The sequence below is a fragment of the Centrocercus urophasianus genome, unplaced genomic scaffold (assembly GCF_019232065.1).
Source record: "Centrocercus urophasianus isolate 14NV4802_14NV808 unplaced genomic scaffold, USGS_Curo_1.0 seq_21, whole genome shotgun sequence".
NCBI lineage: Eukaryota > Metazoa > Chordata > Aves > Galliformes > Phasianidae > Centrocercus > Centrocercus urophasianus.
In genome coordinates, this window is record NW_024884767.1 from 12,698,058 (window position 1) to 12,718,486 (window position 20,429).

A 20,429-nucleotide genomic window follows, 5' to 3' on the forward strand; every position below is an offset into this window, starting at 1 on the left:
TCTTGTGTCCATTATATCAAAAGATAAATACTATAAACTAAGCTGTCCATCACAACCAGGGCACTTCCTTATGCTGAGAGCAACTGTAGTTGGATTCCTTATTTGTGTTAATGATTTAAGCATAATTCACTAACACTACACTCACATATCATGATGTGCAATGTTACTCTGCAATATGTTGCACAGCAACAGTACATTACTGAAAAGCAGTTTCCTTCAAGAACTGTAGTACTGTAAAAAAGATGAAAGCCAGCAATTCTGTACCACCAAGTTTGCAAAATGCTGACAGTGATAATGGTCAATAAATTCAGTATGTCATTATTGCTGCAATTAATATTGGTATATATATTTTTGGTTGTGCTTTTTTTCATCATATCAAAATCTCTGTTGTTAAGCTTAAGTATCTACAGTCGCCAATCACAGAAGTGATGCAAAATTCTTAGTAATAAGGCCAAATTTCTTAAGCTTCTGACTGAATTTCTGCTTCATCCATCTGAAGTGTGTCATTATCACCCAGCAATTCTGTTTCTGGCACAGATCCCTCCTCTTCCTCCTCCTCCTGGACAGGATTCTGGGCAATGTCTTCTGTTCCATTGTTTGTGTCATCTGTGCCCTCTGAGAGTAGAGCAGCTCTGTCAGCCACCGATGCATTGGAAGGAGCTGTTGTTACATAGCCTGTGCTGGTGGATCCACTCCCACTATGGTGGGAACCTGGTTTGGGAATGATCTGGGGAGGCATTTGCTGAGGAGCCATTTGCATTGGAATTTGAACAGAATAAAAATTTGGCAAGTAAGCCCCATAGGCAGGCATTGGCTGGTAACCATTGACTGGAATATAGAGTTGAGGAGGTGGGACCATTGGTCTCATCTGCCCTTTCATTTGTATGAACTGAGGTTGAGGAAATGCTGGAGTTTTCTGCTTTGGTCCTATGTACCTAGCATTGCTGACATTACTAACAGGGCTTGTGCTAAGGGAACTTGTTTGTGTGGTATTGCTTGCTCCAGAAGTTTGTGCTGAGCTGTTATAATTGGAAAGGTTTCCCCATGTTCTTAGTCTGTTGTGTATATCTTTAAATCTTGGTCTTCTGTTGGGAAATTCATTCCAACACTCCAACATCAAAGTGTATATCCATGTGGGGCAGTCATCGGGACACGGCAAAACCTGTCGGTTTCTGATCATTTCAATGACATCCTGGTTAGAATAACCACAGTAAGGCTGTAGGCCATAGCTGAAAACTTCCCACAACACAACTCCATATGACCAAATATCTGAATCAATAGAAAACTTGCCATACATAATAGCCTCAGGGGACATCCAACGGATAGGAAGAAGAGAATTTCCCATCAGTTTGTAGTAATCAGCAGCATAAACTTCCCTAAAAAGGCCTAAATCAGATATTTTTACATTCAGTTTATCAAACACCAATATATTTCTTGTGGCCAAGTCCTTGTGAACAACATGGTGGCTTGAAAGGTATTCCATCCCTGCAGCTATCTGAGTCACAATATGGAAGAAGTCTGCTGGTTCCAGAGTGGATTTTACTGTCTTGTCATCATCAGTGCTGCCAACATCTGAATGAGGAGATCTCATCACCAAAAACTCATGGAGATCACTGTGGGAACAATAACTGAAAATCATGCTGATGGGTTGTTCCTTTGTCACTATTCCCAGCAAACAAACAATGTTTGGATGCTGTAATCGTGACCTCATCATTGCCTCATGTTTAAATTCTTCCCGAAGAGACAATTCTGCTTTGTCTTTCAGCGTCTTGATAGCAACAGCTTGTGTCTGTTCACCTGGTGCTGTACCAAAAAGGTGCCCTTTGTAGACTTTGCCAAATCTCTCCTCTCCTAGTTCCTCCATAAACCGCACAGTAGACAGGTTGATTTCTTTAAGTTTAGCCTGAAATGAAGCAAAGAAAACAATCAGCAAAAAATCACAGTGCTTTTTGAACAGCAGAATCTACCAGTGAAAAGCTCACAGTGGTTAAGTGTTCAAACTGGAAGATAAGCTGGATAACTTTTGGATAACTTTTTTTTTGCATATCCACATCAGTGTATGGATTTTACAGTCAATCTTAAGTTATTCTAGTAAGTGTAAATTAAACTATGGTGTAAAATACGAGCATCATTACTTTCACAAAGGAGTTACCTGCAAGTTAAACGAATCATCAGTTCAGAGTAAATCAGGGTAACAATAATATTATTAAGTATTATAGTTGCCCTGCAGCTCTGCCCAGAGGCGTCCACTAAAGATGTGTCAGAAAAGCTAAAAAGGTTGGCAGGCTATAGGATGAACTGAAACATTATTTCCAGTAGAGGGAGGTGTGAACCCTCTCTCAGTTTCCCAGTGTCCAATCTGTCCTTTCTCCACCACTGCATGACAGGAGCAGTCCCTGTCAATGGGTAGCAGTTTCCTGCTGAGAAACTTTGAATTAGCTCTGGTGAGGAGAACGAAGGAAAAGCTGCAGAAGGAAGAAGGGGGTGTCTTCTGATAGGTAAAGGTGGCAAAGCCTTTAGAGAGAAATCCTCCTTCCCTCCAGCAGGGAAAGCAGGGGAGACTGATGGTGATCTGATGAATACATCCCAATGAGCTCAGCTGGAGCAGTCCCTGGACAAGTCAGACACAGACAGCACAGCTTCACACCGAGGGTAATGCAGCAGGAGAGGGTACGACAGGCTGAAAATACTCTATCAGGTAATCTGGGAACAAGCTCTGATTTTAGTGGCTGACAGGCTGTAAACTGGACCATAAAGTTTCCAGCACAGTACCGGCTCAGCCATGAAACTTCCTCACCAAACATAATCAATGACATTTGTTACAAGCAATAATATCCTGCAAATATTAAGAAGCTTTGTGAACAGGTGCTGCAAACTGTTCCAAACTGAGCACTGTTTATTAGAACTTGTGCCTTGTAAGTGCTATGATTAAAAATTCAGGATTAGATATAAACATGATTTTAACATTTAGCTGCCCCAGAAAGTTGTATGAAAATGAGATCTTCAGACAGCAGCTCAAAGCCATTTTCTTTTCACCATCCTTGTGATAACAGCCTTAGAAATACGTTGCATCTCAGCTCAGCTTACTACTTAGTTTGCTGATAATCTGAGTGGGCTGAGCCAACAGACTAGAGACAAAACAACATCATGCATCCTGCTAGAAACAAGCAAATCAGTTACATTGTTATCAAGAGAAAAAAATGAACTGCAGGCTGAAGGCTGGATCAGAAATAACATTTTCGGTCACTAAGACAAGAGACAGAATGGGGACTGACAGGTAAGCGCAGATGTCATGAAATATTTTGTTCTGAAAGCTGCTGCCAGAGGCCAGGGTTTCTAGACGTAGTTAAGTAAGTGGCAAAACCTGGTTTTCACTAAAGAAAATGACCAGCACATTATAAAAAGCAGATTTCTTGCAACATGGCTCAGTTCAAATACTGAAAATATGAGACAGGGCAAATCATAACATTAGAAACATGCATCCTAAGCAAATTCTGGGAAAAACACCTGTTTGTGTTGATTAATGAGTGGCATTTCCATGTCCTGGCTGGGAGATGCCATCAGTTGGCGACGCTGTGGTGTTGTGGCAGATGCTTTCTGCTTGTTTCTGCACATACAGACCAGAAAGAAAAGGCAGGCAATGACCAAAGGAATTGCTATGCTGGGAACCAAGATGTATAGGATTCCCATTTTGCTGTTGTCACGCGGACCTGTTGGCACAGAAATGTTCTTTGTTTACAATAAGTATTTTTATGCATTCAACAACACAAAAAAAGAACTACAATGACTGTTAATGCAACATTTTTAATGAAAAGTAGACATTTAAAAACTGAAAACAGAAGTCATGTTACCCATCCTTTCTCGATAGTTTTTCAATAAATATTTCTAATAATTAGTTCAGAATAGCAGAACGAAGCAGAATAAGTTTGTGGTTTTACACAGTTTCTGATGGCTGCACCAGTATATTGGTTTATTTCAATTTGATTTTTAGGCTTACAGTTCTGGAAACTGCAGAAAACAGAACAGTATCGTGTTCTGGGAATAAAAAGAAGTAGTCTCCATCACGGTTCATTATGCAGTAACCTCAACATGATAAACAAGGGCAAGTCTGGCTTTCTCACTTCATTCCAGACATTTGAACAGCATTTTATACACTTTCTACCTTCACTAGTACTGCTACTGCCCAGAATAAAGTAAATGTCAACTCTCACTGGCAAAGGTATTGTTTTTTCTGTACTTAAGAGAACAAAAGTGCGTCTTGTCACTTTTCAGCAATTAAACAGCTATCAATACATTTAATAAGACTACACTGGAACCTTTCTAAAATAGTTTTTTTTGGTTGGTTTTTTTTTTTTTTTTTTTTTTTTTTGTATTTGGAGACTGCAGGGCAGAATAGTTCAGAAAAATTCACTGGAACTGTCTTTGCCATTGTTAAGACCCATCTGGAGTACTGCACTCAGGCCTGGGGCCACATAAAGAAAGATGTACAGCTGTTGGAGCAGGTCCAGAAGGGGGCCACAAGGCAATCAGAGTGCTGGGGCACCTCTCCTATGAGGAAAGGTTGAGGAGTTGGTCTTGTTTAGCCTGCAGAAGAGTAGGGCAGTTTATAAGCAGAAAGAGGACTGACTTCCTGCATGGCCTGACAGTGACAGAGCACAAGGGGAAAGTTTTAAACTAAAAGAGGGGAGATTTAAATTAGATGTTCAGAAGAAATTATTTCTTCAAACGGCAGTGAGACACCGGCACAACTGCCCAGAGATGCTGTGGATGGTCCATCCCTCCTGGAGGTGTTCCAGACCAGGTTGGATGGGGCCCTGGGCAGCCTGATTTGGTGAGTGGCAGCCTTGCCCATAGCATGGGGTTGGAACTGGGCTTTATGATCCCTTCCAACCCAAGTCATTCTATGACTTTGTGATACAGGCAATCTGTAACAAAAACAGTTTTATGGCTTCCATGGTTTATTTGTTTCCACAGTAGACATGATTTTCTTCCTAAAGAAGCACAGCATTAAATTGCTTTGCCACATCTAAACATTGTTACCACTGTAACAGATTTAGAATGAAGTCTGCACCAACAAAAGGAAGTACTCAGGACTGTATTGAGCTATGAGAGGCTGCTTTTCATTTTTGCCATCAGTTGTGCAGATAGTGTAGGACACTTCTGATAAAATCATCTGTTTTATGACATCTCTGCTTCTGCACTTCACACAGCTTCATTGAAACAAGCAGTGTTATGTCTCCCTCTACAGGATCTTAAAATCCTTGTTGACTGCAAGATGTCATACAGAGAAAAAGCTAATACAATTGAGTAACATGAGCAAGGCAAACTTATATAGGTGATGTTCATCATCTAGCAAGAAAACATTAAATGTGTACCACACAAACCAACAATGAAACATTTGAGAGATTAACTCATTAAGTGGATAGCACATGTAAAATATGGACAATTCAAAATTACACAGGATTCAGGAAAGTAATAGTGGAAAAAAGAATGAGAATACATACTACAAGAAGGTATGTCACACAGTTCCATGCGTACGTTTTTATTCTTTGTAAAACACCAAGGCCCATCCATCTGACCCCCAGGATTCCGGCAATACGCATGTCCTCCACCTAGCTCTGGAAACTGTGTGCTTGTTAGGTCGTGATTGTGGGGACTCTGGGAGTCCCAGTGCTGACAGATGTGGCCAGATTTGGTGACGCTGACTGTTCCTCTATAATCTGCTCCAGAACCATTGTAGCACTGATGATCTGTTAAAAAGGGTTTGGCAAAAGGTTACAAATAACAAAATAATTAGTGTCAGAAAATCCATAACAGCTGCAATATGTAGATCATGTATGTTTTTTTTTTTTAAAAGTAATTTAAGTATTTTTAAGTATTTAAATATAGGTCCTTCTGGATTTAAATCAAAACTATGTTGTTTTTTTTTTTTTAAGTTTCAATGCCTTGGCCCTCTGTTCTGTTTCACAACCAGTTATGTTCGAATTCTGCCTATAAAGCTATGGCTACACACGTCAGTATTTGGTACTTCTGTATGTGAATTGATCCCAAGTAGACATTGGATACAGAACAAGATGCGTTGAACTGAATTAGAGATATGAGTTTAAATTCAGGAAAAGTCTTCTGATGCCAACAGTGCAAATTTTTTATTTACTACTTTTATTTCTCATAATTTCCTGATTTTCTTACACTGATGACTTCCAGAAGAAGTATGCTGCATTTTCTGTTGCCTTGTCAGTTTTTCTTTCCTTTTTTCCTTTAGAAAAAAAAAGGACATAAGTTTTGTTCTATTTCTTATCTGCTGAAGTATCTTTATTCTCTCTCTTATGCTGCTATCCTCTTTTCCTACCTTCTGAATACTTGTCCCTCATATTTGGCACCTGAACTGAAACATGCCTTTTTCTGCGTGCTTGAAATACTGCCTTCATCATTTTTCTGAGTCTCCTTCCCCAGCCCTCAGGAATCCAACTCTTACAAAGCTTCTTTTTCCCATTATCTATAAATCAACGGTATATACACTGCAGCTGTTCCACCAGAGGGAGCAGCACTGACTCCAAGAGTCAGAGACATCCATGCTTTCAAATCTTTACTGGATTTCTAATATTGTTTTTATTCCCATTTCTTTTGCTTGATTTGGTTTTCCCATCAATTTCTGAGTTAATACTCCTTCTCAGCTACATCAGGCAATTGCCTTCCAAGAGTACAGCAAACATGGCTACTTCTATGCCATTACCCCTGCTCATAAATCTCGGTTCAGATAATGGGTATTCAGAATAATGGTACTTAGCTCTTTATGCATCTTTAGTCTCAAGGAGCTTCCCTGTTTAACATTTTAGGAGGATTGTGATTAATTGCTAGGAAATGGAGTAGGCAGAAAAACTGTGATCACGTAACAGCTGGTAATCAAACAACCCTTCTACTCCTGGATGCAAATACAGATCAAATGAAGTGAGATTAACATTTTCCACCATCCTGCATGGCTGAAGAAAGACAGCTTCACTACAAGCTTGATTTAAAGAATTAGCACTCTTGTGGATTTCTTCTCATACACAATGAACAGTAAAAGTTTAATTTCTTAACAGAGTTTTCCAATTAAGCTTCTACAGCCTACTTAAGTTTTATTGACATGTAAACAGAGCTCAAAAATAGCAGTATGGGAGGACTTATACAGAAAGTCAAGAGCTAAGTTGGCAGTGAGGGACAGCTCGTGGGAAAGGAAAGCTGCAATGCACTGCTTTCCTTAGCATAGCTGATTAAAACCTGTTGTGTGAATATGAAGTTTCATAGCCAACCGTAGTTGATATAACCCCTTCCAGTGCAAAGCACCATCCTTTAAGCCTCGTCACCACCTTAACAGTACCTTAAAATAGTGCAAGATTGTGGTCAGTATCAACACTATACAAAATAGGTAGCGCACTGGCTTACATCGGCTGAGTCTCTCCACGGGGATCCCAATCCTTATGCAGTTGGCAGCTTCCAAGGTGTCAGGTCGTGGGAGATCCTCACACTTAGGCAACTGCAGCTGCATCAAGATGAGGGGGTTTGATCTAGCAATGTTGTACTCCTGTCTACACAGATCATTTTCTAGAACTTCACACTCATCCCGGCACAATTCCCGTGGTTTCGGGGTCCGGGAGCGCTCGTCGCACAAAGGAAACACAAAGTGGCAGAAGGATGGTATAGCAAACTGCGAGCACTGGTCAGACAAATGCGTAGAAGTGCCAATCATTGTAAATGCAGCTGGAAAGGAATAAAGGTACTGTTTAAGCATTAATTCACAACACTTATGAGAAACAACATAATTTTTACATTGTTTGCCTTTTACAACTTTCATCTCATGATGGTTTGAAAGCCTACTGAGCAACTGGGAAAAAAACAGGTCTTTTCTACTGCAAAGGACAAAGGCAAAAAGCAAACTCTGAGATCTGCACATTTCTTGCAGAATCTCAGCTCTTAGAAAGTGACTACTTTTGAGTAACTGTTGACATTTTATTAATCTTGACTTGAAAGGATAAATATCTAAAGCAAGAAACAACTGCCAGAACGCTGACCTATTTTCCCAAAGTTTCTAGTTAGATAAAATTTGAATGAGGATAACTCAGTTTCTTCCCTCTGTAGATGTTTTGATCAATAATCAAGCATTTTTTAAACCTTGACAGGCTTGGTATTTGGAGAGATGTTGCCCCTGGTAGATAAGGGAAGCCAAATACATAACAGTAATCAATTTCAGCATACCGATTATAGATCACATTAAGATGTGTTTTATGTTGGTTAAGACCTTGACTTTCCCTTTCAGCCCTCACTGTACACAGTAATGTTTGTCTGGGAGTTTTCTTGCACGTTTTTAATAACAGACAAGTGGACATGTGGACATGTGGATCTGGGGACAAATCAAACTAAATACAGGAACATTCATTCACACACTGGAAAATATAACTTGTGAGCAAGGTTTGCTAGACTGTACTGTACATCCACCAGTGCATACTGTAAAGAGAAAATAAAATTAGTCCAAATCGTTAGCAGTCTAGTCATAATCTGCATATCACTTCTTCCCCTCTTATTCAGCTCTCTCCCTTCCTACCTCTTGCTGCCACCTGCTATGAGAGAGCCTCTTGTCTCTTTCTCAACATCACACATGCAGCAGCCTGAGCTCCAGCCCTTTTGTTCTGTATACATCATTCCTTATTTTAATACAGAAGTGTAACCTTTCATCAGTCACCTAGGGAATACTGCAAGCACAACATGAGGCTGTAAACAACAGCTATGAGGTGAGCTTGTCCATAAGATGGAGAAATTAAACATAAGGAGTGAAGCACTCACAGTTGGCTATCTGAAAATTTTGTGAAGGTGCTACAGAATTTAGATTGGCATAAGCAAAGAATACCTAATTAACAATATTGGCCACAATTTGCTTTTATCAAAAGCAAACAGGGTTGTATAACGATCATGCAGCACAGAAGCAAGATATGCAAACGTGAGCAGCCTCTTGATTACTGGGTGCCAAAGGGCAGGCAGCAGTACCGGGAACAAAGCCTCAGCAGCATTGAGCATCTCCCCTTCCAAGCCATCTATTCTGTTGTCACATTTCTTGTTCTTCAAAGAATGCCAGAAATGGCCCAGAAGCACCACTAGTCACTCACGTTTCCTAAGCTCCTTTCTCAAAGCTTGATTGCTCCTATAAAGCTACGGTGCACCTTAGAATTTATGTTTGTGTATGCAAGCCTCTTTCCAGATTGTCTCTTTCCAAACTGAAGACTTGAAGGACAGTATCTGAACACAGTATGTGCAAAAGATGAAGATAGGAAATGAAAACCCAGAATAAAAATTCCCCATTGATTAGGCCTGTAACTTTTTAATGAGTTCTTAGCATCAGACAGTAGGTGTCACCATTACCCAGTCATAACCTTCCCAGAGTGGTGGATGGCACTGAGTATAAAGAGATTTCACCAAAGACTTAAAAAGCATAGGCAAAAATACAAGCAAATTCTAAGGAGAAGTTCTCAAAAATATCCTCGTATTTGGGCTAAGAACATTAACCTTGGAACACTTACTTTACATTCAAGAAGAGTTACGCAAAAAAAGAGTACTGTGAAATCCTCAGCATTTATTTTGCATAAAGCATTTGGTATGTCCTTCAGATGTATATAACTTCAAAAAGCAATATTATTCATACTGCCTAGTTAGACCCTATGTTTGTGGTGGTACACAAATTTTTGCTCTTAAAGAAGGTTTGAACCAGGAATTCTTCTCAAGTTCTACACCACTTCAAGTCCCAGTCCTCAGCCACCATAATCCATCTAATAATCAGTGGTACAAGGGAAACAACAGCCAGATCATGAGTGTCCATGCTGTACATTCCAGAAACAAATATCAATCATTATTTTCTGGAAGACATAATGATTTAGTACCTTTTTTTATTTGTTTCAGTAGGACATCATAAAAATAGCACACAGAATTACAAATCTAATCATTTCAGATAAGAGAAAATTTTCCAATTGTTGAAAAACATTCAATCAAGGCAGAGATAGCTGAGGTAAAAGTGGTATAATTACTATGAGTTAGTTAATGATAGAATGGTAAAATAGGCCAGAATTGAAATAGAGTACAACAGAAAAGAGAGGGGAATGATTCATAAAAGCAAACGGAGAGGTCAAAACTTGGGTTTCAGCAGCCCCAGTATCTGATCACCATATCCCAGAAAGAATGGATCTGGATTTCTGGCTTGAAAATCAGCCTTTAAAGTCATATCTTTAAAGTAATACCTTTGAAGAGATAGAGCTGACAAGTAAAGTCAAGCTCATTTTCTTGGCAACTAGCTGTTTCTAAATTCCAGATTCAATTAGATAGGCATATCAGGCCAGATCACAGAATCACAGAATGGCCTGGATTGAAAAGGACCACAACAATCATCTAGTTTCAACCCCCTGCTATGTGCAGGGTCACCAACCACCAGACAAGGCTGCCCAGAGCCACATCCAGCCTGGCTTTGGATGCCTCCAGGGATGGGGCATCCACAACCTCCTTGGGCAACCTGTTCCAGTGTGTCACCACCCTCTGGGTGAAAAACTTCCTCCTAATTTCTAACCTAAACCTCCCCTGTCCTAGTTTAAAACCATTCTCCCCTGTCTTATCATTATCCACCCTCGTCAACAGATGTACCCCCCTTCTGTTTATATGCTCCCTTCAAGTACTGGAAGGCCACAATGAGGCCTCCTCGAAGCCTTCTCCTCTCCAAGCTAAACAAGCCCCGTTCCCTCAACCTTTCCTCATGGGAGAGATGCTCCAGCCCTCTGATCATCTCAGTGACCCTCCTCTGGTCTTGTTCCAAGAGCTCTGCATCTCTCTGGTGCTGGGAGCTCCAGGCCTGGACGCAGTGCTGCAGATGGGGCCTCACAAGAGCAGAGTAGAGGGGGACAATCACCTCCCTCTCCCTTATGGCCACCCCACTTTTAATGCAGCCCAGAACACAGTTGGCCTTCCGGGCTGCAAGCGCACACTGCTGGCTCATGCCCAGCTTCTCATCTACCAGGACCCCAAGTCTGCAGGACTGCTCTCAAGGAGATCTTCCCCCAGTTTGTATAAATGCCTGGGACTGCCCCAACCCGAATGCAGCATCCTGCACTCTGCCTTACTGAACCTCATTATGTTCACATGGGCCCCCTTCTCCACTTCTCCAGCCTGTCCAGGTCTCATGGTCCTGGCAGACATGGGAAGCCTGACCACCCATGAAGACTGAGGCAAAGTACTCATACAGTACCTCTGCTTTCTCTATGTCAGAGGAAGCCAGCTCCCCATCACCTTTCATCAGAGGGGGAACACTCTCCTTGGCCTGTCTCCTCCTGCCTATGTACCTGTAGAACCCCTTCTTGCTATCTTTCACATCCCTCGCCAAGTTCAGCTCCATCTGTGCCTTGGCTTTCCTAATCCTATCTCTACGCACACAAACAACAGTCCTGTATTCCTCCCAGGCTGCACAACCCTGCTTTCACTTCCTGTACATTGCCCTCTTTTCTCTCCATTTAAGCTGCAGATCCTTGCACAGCCACGACGACTGCCTGCCTCCTCTGCCTGCTCGACTTCATTTGCTGGGGGATGGAGAGCCATTGCACAAATATGCTCCTGCTGGACTGTGTTAAGTCTCCATATATAAGCATTTTGCTCTATTCCATGAACGCATTCCCTTGCTCTGCTTGTGTCTATCAGAATCACAGCTGATTAGAATCACAGTGATCAGTCTGATGGGAGAAGATTCAATGAAGAAAACTCATGCTGATATACAGCCCAGTGGAAGTAATTATTGTTTTGGAAACAAATTTCTGAGTATGTAATGAAACGATCAGAGAAAGAAGTCAGTGCAGGCAGAGCACAGGAAGGTTAGCTCTTGCTTCATATAAAGCAGTGTGAAATACAGACTCTCCTGAGATTATGCAGAGGAGAGGAAATCTGAAGGAAAAGCCACCATACAGAAAATAATTTTTTCTTATATCAGAAGGCATTTTATTTTCAAAAAAATCTTATATTGGTATCTGCCAAGCACAAAGTTCCAGTGTAAACTATAATTTGTTAAAAAATCAATGTCCTATTATTTTACTTGAGGATGTGGAAAGAGCTTTTACAGCTTTTATACCATAGTAGATACTCACCTTTCTTGCTCCAAGTTCTACTAACTGCAGAAGTGGGAAAATTGGCCATCTACTTCAAGCCTTAATATCTTAGTCACTGACTTACAAAACTGAAAAGGATGACAAAAGTACCGGTATCGATATTGGATTAGTTTTCAGTCCAGCTACAGAGATGTATAAGCTTACCAGTAATTCGATTTTCAATTTCCCCTTGCATCTGTAGGGAGTCCACATAAATGGTCCTGTTTCCAATGATTCGTGCACATGCAATTCCCCTGTATGGCTGACAGAAACCATCTTCATGGTAATCTTCTCTGCAGAAGACAAGTTAGGAACGTATAAGCAGATGTCTAGGAATGCATAACACAGTAATTTTTTATATATTGTTATAAAAGGAGAGAACCCCAGAAGATTATAAATTTGAAACTGTTCAATTTCCCAAAGGAAACTTTCTTCTCCACTGCTGTCTGCGCTATCTCAGAAGTATTAACGAGGCACCTTGTAAAAAGAAAAAAAGTGAAACAAAAACTGAGATTAATTTAAACTTCATATACTAATAGTAATGGAATTTGACAGATGAATCTGCTAAAAAGCTGCTAGACTGAGACAGCAAAACAGATGTTTTTACATGTCCCCATTCACTTTTGCCATCTAACTGCACCCACTACAACCAGCCAAAAAGTTGGTTCTCTACTCCTACCCCCTCTCTCCTTTTCTTCTTTCCTGCTGTAGTGAAGAGCAGGAGAGACCTTGCCACACTTTAGTTAAAATAAGGAAAAGTCCAAACTCTGAGTTAGGTAAACTATGAAGAATGAAAATTAATCAAGGTTTCCTCCTCTCTCTGGACAGAATCAATTGCCAAATTCCTCTTCCTACATATAATTTAATTCGATTGAGTTAGTTTGTAAGCCAAATTCAACTCCTTATATCACCATAAATACTCTGGCATAAAATAACTAGCTCTAAGCCTTGGTGTTCAACACAGCATCCTCAAAGCCCAAGTAAATTATACAGAGCCGATGTGTAGATCATAACTATTTGAGTACTGCAAAAGCACCCTTGTGAAGGAACTCTCAGAGTGAATCTTCACAACACCATGCATTTCCTCTGGTATGGCACAGCCAATGTGCTAGGATTCACTAGCTTGAGTATTTCCTATGACTCACCACACAATGTGATGAAAAAAGCATAAAACATTGTCTAGAAAATGTTCAATTCTAGGACACCTCTCATCTTTCCTAAGAGTCAGTTCAAACACCTGAGGTACTCCTCTAATACCAGCAATATTTGAAGTATCACATCAATACTCTTCTGCACTTTGTATGTTATTTAAAATATCTTCAGATATTATGTGTTTTGGCTATACATATTTCCATTTCTCTTACAAATATCTTCATCTTTCCTGCTCATCATGTCACATGAGCAGAACCAGGAAATCAGTGAAAATGCATAAAACCCTCAGCTGGGCCATATCTTCACTACAACCTGGTCCAACAACAGGTAATCACGATAAGCATCATCATCCAACACCTACCCAATGCTGAGTGCAGCTATCATTTCCTGTATCTTACTCCGTTTTAGAATCTTCCTTTGCTTTTTTTTTTTCCTCTCACCACTATGGTTCCCTGGTAAAGCTCTTCAGGTAAATGACACCTCTATTTCTGAAGTTATAAACTCCCTGGATGTGGAAGGGTGGGCAGGGCTGTCCACATAGGATAGGCAAAAGCTGGGATCATTAGTTAACACCCAAGCAGCTATTCCCCCTTTTCTCCTGGAAAGACGATGACCTTATCCATCACACATGCTGACTTACTATAAGAAGTGCCTCATGTAGTTTTTTGTCCCTTATTTCCCACCACAGTATGATTGTTACTTATTAAAAACCATTCTGTCTGAAAAAGTTTAAACAAATTCTGCTTGCAGAAAGAGGCAATTTGTATATTACAGTGGATGAAGAAAAGGAGGTATCTTTCAGGATCAATTAATTGCCACAACGTAATTCTTTCACACTCATAAAAAAAACTCTAATTTTGCAACAACTGCAACATGCCTGAGGGGACAAAAATCTCAAAGTGATTTCTCTGTGCCTGCTTCATGATCCTTAACCATCTCAATAGGAAATAAGCAATTCCCATAATGAGCTGAATGAATATTTAACCTATTCAACCTCTTTCTCGAGAATAAATTCAAACTGTTACCCTGCATAACAAAGTCAGCAATGTATCTAAGTGAAACTGTACCTCACACGTTAGCTCTCAGGGAAGGCTTCTCTTACCAGCACAGAATAAAATAAAATAAAATAAAATAAAATAAAATAAAATAAAATAAAATAAAAATCTGTAAAAGCTAGCATGGGTTTGGTGACAAAGGCAGTATGATCTCTTACTTAGCTCAGTTTATTTATTTCTGTCAAGAACTTCTAAATGCAGCTTAGATACTATATATAAACACATATGCTCCCTTCTCTCATGATACAGTTAACTGCTGATTAAACTGAACTGGATATGACCATTACTATGGATGCAAGCAAAAGTAAACAGTAATCTGATGTCAGATACTCTGTCTGTAGCAGAGTTCTTGCTCTATGTGTGTCTTAGCCAAGTCAGAGTTGCCAGTGAGTAGTACATGGTCAGTACTAATAATAAAGTGAAGAAGAGTTACGCCAGTCTTCTGAGCAAAACAGCTGATTTTGAGAAAGCTGTAGTAATGACAGAAAACAGTCTCCTTGCAGATTGCTCTTTCCCTCTGCAACTCAGCACATGGCAAAATGTTTTTGCAGCAAAAAGCAAGGTATAGGAAATTTGATAAAATAGTGCAGGAGAAGCAGCATGCTCAGTTCAAACAGGCGGCTTTGGAACCATATGTCTTTTGATTTGTGCTCTAAATAATATGCCAGCAATTCAGCCGCTGATTAGAGAAGGAGTTTAAAGTTGCTGAAAATAGGCAGAAATACTGACTTTTCAATTTCCTGATCCTTGAGCTTTGAAGTCTGCTCTGATCAAGAACCCTGGTTCTTCCTTCTAAAACCCCAACTTGAATTAGCATGAGTGCCATCCACTAGTTTTTCAGGCTCAGAAAGTTATCTTATGCCAGAACAATAAAGTTAAAAAATAGGTTTTCTAATATAAAGCCAAAGCAGGAAAAAAAGAAAAGGAAAAAAAAAAAAAAGTAGTATCAGTGTTTTTATGTACAATACAAGGTCTATCTAAGGTTAATCTTGTTTAACATGTCTGAAACATGAAAAACAACTAAGCACAGGTAAAATATCTACATGTTCCTTATCTCACACACACACTCCACCACACAATTGAAAACAGTGTGCTTAGGAGGAGAAGCAGAAGAAATCTGTATAAAATGGAAAACTGAACAGACAAGCAGTGAAAAAGAATGATGAAGGCTCAGTGCTGCAGTGCCTGTCTAATCTCCTCACAGTGACGGAAACTGTGACTTTCACGTACATGTGGGTCTGTAGGAGAGGTATGGAAAGATCTGTGAATTGGAATAGAACACAGAATGCGGTTGAGAATCTCTCAATATAGAGATTTCCTATGAATGATTTGAATCCAGGCCTGTTGCTTTTAAGTTGTCAGGAGATGAGACAGATGTTCCAGTGCGGGACTAGTTCTCTGCTCAGATGCCCCTCAGGACCTGAGGTTGGGACGTAACAAGCAGCAGCTTTGCCTCATATAGTTAGAAAGAAATGTTATTCAGGACTAATGGCTTTCTTTACCTATAAACTTTATCATGTAACAACAGTTACAAAATAGAAGGTGAAGATGTCCTCCAGAAGCACACAGAGACAAGTCCATGAGGGCTACACATATTGCAAAAATTACAGAGCATTGCTAACCCCTTTCAGTAAGCATTACTTTAATTTCAGGTGACACAGAACGAACACTCAACAAAAGACTATGAAAGAAAACACGTAGGAAACAAAGAGGCTTTTCTGAACGGAAAGTCTCATAAGCTGAAAGAATACATCTGGGTATAATACACAACATGACATCTATGTAACACAATCTATTGTATGCAATTGCCACAGTCAAGTAGGCCAGAGGGCAAATGAAACAAAAGAAGTCCCAGTAAATAAAAGGCAATTGTGGAAATTCTGTTCAATATTAAGATCATCTTGTGAAGCATGTAAGCCTAAAGAGGGTTTTCAGCATTTATTTCATGCTCCTGCAAACACAGTCAGAGCTGACCTACTACCTTTACATGCAAATGGAGGAAGTCCTTGAATGCATACATCAGCATGATAGAGATTCAGATTAAAATGCAAGCAAGCCCAGAGAATTCCTTGAAAGAACGATGGCTAACACTGAAAATTAAGTAACTAGAAATCAGTTCTGGCACAGGAGCAAGCTGGAGAAGGGGGAACTAAACAACTTGCAGTAAATAAAATAGCAAAGTAATTATAATAGTTGGCATTGCAATTATTTTAGCACTGAGAGTTATATTCAAGTAGTCTCCTAAAACTCATTTTTTAAGATGCCATAGAAAAGAGAAAAACAAATCTTCTGTATGCAAAATTGAAACACTGTTTGTTCAAAGAATATTTGCATATAGTCAAAAACACCAATTCATCAATTTCTTTGATTGCCAATCAAAATTCTGAAGTCCACTTTGCACTTTTGAACCAAGTAAGAAGACAAAGTTCTTGAAGATTCAAGTTAGTCAGATTCAATACACGTAAGAAAAAAAAGTCAATCTACACTTTTAATAAAGCTAACAAGTTATTTAGAATTTTGAGAGTAATTTGTTTCAGTACAATGAAGTAATAAACTTATAAATTATTTAGAGAGATCTTCATTCAAACAAATTATAGGGTTTTGTTAGTTAAAGAGGTAAGCCACATTAGTGTGTGGGAAGTGTGTTAAAAAGCACTGCAACATCAGGGATTTCTGTTTTTAATACACGTATACATCCACGGTTTGTTTACACTGCACCTCTTACTGTTAAAATCTGGTACTATAATCCTTGTTATTTGTTCCTTCTACTCTCAATATAGAACATTTCAAGGGAGGGATCACTTTTCAATGGCTAAAATGAGTTCACATGTCACAGCATTCACTATCTCCTACTAATACAGGTTTACACTACAGAGAAGAGAAACATGCTATCTTCATCATACGTAATCTCATTTCTATAAAACTTTCTTCCAGTCAAAAATTTAGTAAGTCCATATTACTATCATTGTAGAAAAATACCTAATACTTCCAGGTCAGGTTTGTATCTTGAAATTTCTGATAAAAGTATCAAAGAAAAGCAAAGCAAATTTTTAATGCAGTTTCTTCTTCAGTCAGGAAGAATATTGCTTTTTAAATAGGATATAAAATTGCTCCTTTTCATAGACTTCATAATGTACTAAGGAGATCAATGAAAGTTGATATTACCGACTTGTGAAGCAATATGACTAGTGTATAAACATTTGACAAAGAACGGGATTTTTTTAAAAGCCACACTGGCTTTTGGTTCATCCATTGAGAAGGGTTGGGTTAATGCCAGCTGTTCCTGATGTTACTCATAATTTCTTCCTATAAGTAACACATACGATGAATTGAAGGCTCCATTAAACTTTCCAAAACATGGGTGTATAGGAAAAATCTAAAACAAAACAAATCAAAACAAACAAAACAAAACAAAACAAAACAAAAAAAAAAAAAAAAAACAAAAAAAACAGCGTTGATACCACACATGCAGGGCTGAGTCCCACTCGAAAAAGCCAAAGATGACAAGGAAAAGGATATGATAGGGAAAACGCTGCTGCTGCAGCAGGGCCCTATCTAGCTGGAGGCACCTTCTGCCAGCACTGCAGGGAATGACATGTGCTTCTTGCCCTACCTGCTCCCATGCTCAGAACAAACAGCTTCATTCTTTGGCCAAAGGTCTATCTGGAGATGATCCACCTTTCTGGCACAAAAAATCATTTGCTTGCACATCTTCACAGGCATCTAAAGATTTGCAGTCTTGGGATCACAGAAAACAGCAATCTTAGTTAAAATGTCAAAGAGACATCACTGAGGTAAAAAATGGATACAAAAATTTCTTCTGTTCACTGAAGGACTGTAATAAATAGTATCAGTAAAGGAGCTCAGTGTTAAAAAGTCAAATCTAACAGGTGGGGAAATTTGTATATATGGTCATAGCTGAGTTGAAGTCAATGGACCTATGACAATTTACACTCACCAGGGATATGGCCCGTGAATTTCGCTACCAGATGCTCACCGAGTTTAACAACATTCCCCTACATCAGCATTACAAGTTAGATAAATACTAATGAGTAGCATTTATTTTTGTGCTCTTATCTGAAAAAAAAAATGTAATAAGAGATAAAACCTAAAAAAAAAAAAGGTAATTAACGTCACATTTACAGAGCAATTGTGCTGAGTGTGATTTGAATATCTGCTAGTTGTTATAAAGTATGTTGTGAATTGAAACTCTAGATTCAATGTCCAAGTAGAAAATTACAATTACTTATTCCACCGATTCGACTAAATGATGAATTTGTTAATCATAGTACTCAAGGTACCATTTCAAATCAGATAATAGATAAAGCATTTCACTGAAATTTCATTAATGAAAGCACAGCTGCAAACAAATTTAGTTTATGCAACAAAGTAGAGAAAAATAAGATGTCAGACAGCAACTTCTCAATAACCTTATTTTTAGCCTACTACAAATATTCCCACAAACGATAACAAAAGTTACGTTTTAAAATGCAAAGCTCAGATTTTAAAGTCTGCTTCTAAAATTCATTTTATATGTACATTCATGAGTCATAAAAGGAGGATGGTTTTAAAGCAAGGAATTTAAAAGGCATTTAAATATACAAAAGAAGAGGAGGGCATCAATAATGTTTGAGCTGGTCTCCATTGAATCACAAACCAAACTGTTGTACTCAAAAAGCACTGCTTTTCATGGGTGTCAACACTTCCAAATGAGCCATGCCCTTGCAGCAAGCTCCTGCGTTTAAAGATTTAAGTGGATTAAAATCCATGAAAATTGGTATTGACGACCCTTCTTTCACTGAATCATTTTCCATCACACCTCTAACACAAAATACACTGCACTCACTAGAAAAAATGTAGGAAAGAATTAAATACATGAAACAGTGGCAAGGAGTGCATGGCATCCTACTGGTGTTTAAGGGTATCCTGCACACTCAGATATTTTTTACTCTTGTATATACTTACAAGAGGTTTCATTGCATCAAAACATAGTACTCCTCAACTACATAGAGAAGTAGAGACACAGGGGGGCTGTTCCTACAAAGGCTGTAGGAACATACAAGTGACTCTACAGAAATACAAGTTACTGTACTGTTCTATCCACGACCCAGCACAGTCACTCAGTGAGTAACAATAACTCCAGCTTTTGGCATATCTGCTTAATCATTTAAGCCATTTGCCAGGAGACAGAAGATAAATAATTTTGACATTTGTAATGCAGACTGTCCATCATGAAGATGAAAGAAGCAAAGCTAAACAAGAACACCTGCTTTATAAATTTCCACAAGGAGCAGAAGATTGTTCCTGGATGCATTACCAGCCATCATCCTCTGACAACCACAAACTCTTTTTCAATTTCTTTCAATTTACTGACACAATATTTTTCTAAGTTCTCCCACTGCTTTCCTAGGTCTCAACATCTTGGGACAAAGCCTTGAAATCACGAGTCAGCTGGAAATCCAAGGAAGGATGCCAGTCTTTGTTGAGTATTGGGTATTTTCAGCAAAAACATCTCTGTTATCATTAGAGTTACAGAAGAATTTTAAAATGAAAAAGCTTCAGGAAGCCATACTCATGGGAATGTGGACCTGGTCTTGCAGCATTCCAGATTTTTGCTTACCAAAGAAATCATAGAGCCTCCCTCCACACTTTTTTCTTTAAAAACAAGCTATCTTTCCTGGTATGTTACGACTGTGTAATAAATGGTATCCCTCTAACATCCCTGGGGAAAATCTGTAGGACTAATGAGCCTTTCACAGTTCCTCTAACAAGCAGCTCCCTGTTTCTCCCACTGCCAGAAAACTGAATTCTCCCTCACTTTTTATCTTTCCTTCTCATTCCATGCTACCTCTGAGCAAGTATACACAGCTCAGCCCTACGAAGATCTTGGAAATATTATATTATTGCTCATTTCATTAAAATCCATCGGCAAGATTTTATCTGCATGTCTGCCTATGACAGGTAGGAGGTGGAAAGTCTTGAGAAAAAAAGAAGACTGAGAAAGCATAGTCAAAAACAACAGCCATATAAATCCAGAGAAGAGAAGAGAAGAGAAGAGAAGAGAAGAGAAGAGAAGAGA

The 20,429-nt window shown here is 39.2% G+C and overlaps 1 protein-coding gene across 1 annotated transcript in view; it reads right to left on the reverse strand.

Moving 5' to 3' along the window:
* Nucleotides 1–12: 12 nt before the first annotated feature.
* ROR2 (receptor tyrosine kinase like orphan receptor 2) overlaps nucleotides 13–20,429 on the reverse strand; it is a 151,905-nt gene continuing 131,488 nt past the window's right edge. Inside the window, exons 5-9 of the mRNA XM_042822929.1 lie at nucleotides 12,309–12,436; nucleotides 7,426–7,740; nucleotides 5,505–5,750; nucleotides 3,508–3,710; nucleotides 13–1,903 (exon numbers count right to left, since the gene is read on the reverse strand). Of these exons, the coding sequence (XP_042678863.1) occupies nucleotides 461–1,903; nucleotides 3,508–3,710; nucleotides 5,505–5,750; nucleotides 7,426–7,740; nucleotides 12,309–12,436 (2,335 nt within the window). The 3' untranslated portion in view covers nucleotides 13–460. The remainder of the gene's footprint in view (nucleotides 1,904–3,507; nucleotides 3,711–5,504; nucleotides 5,751–7,425; nucleotides 7,741–12,308; nucleotides 12,437–20,429) is intronic.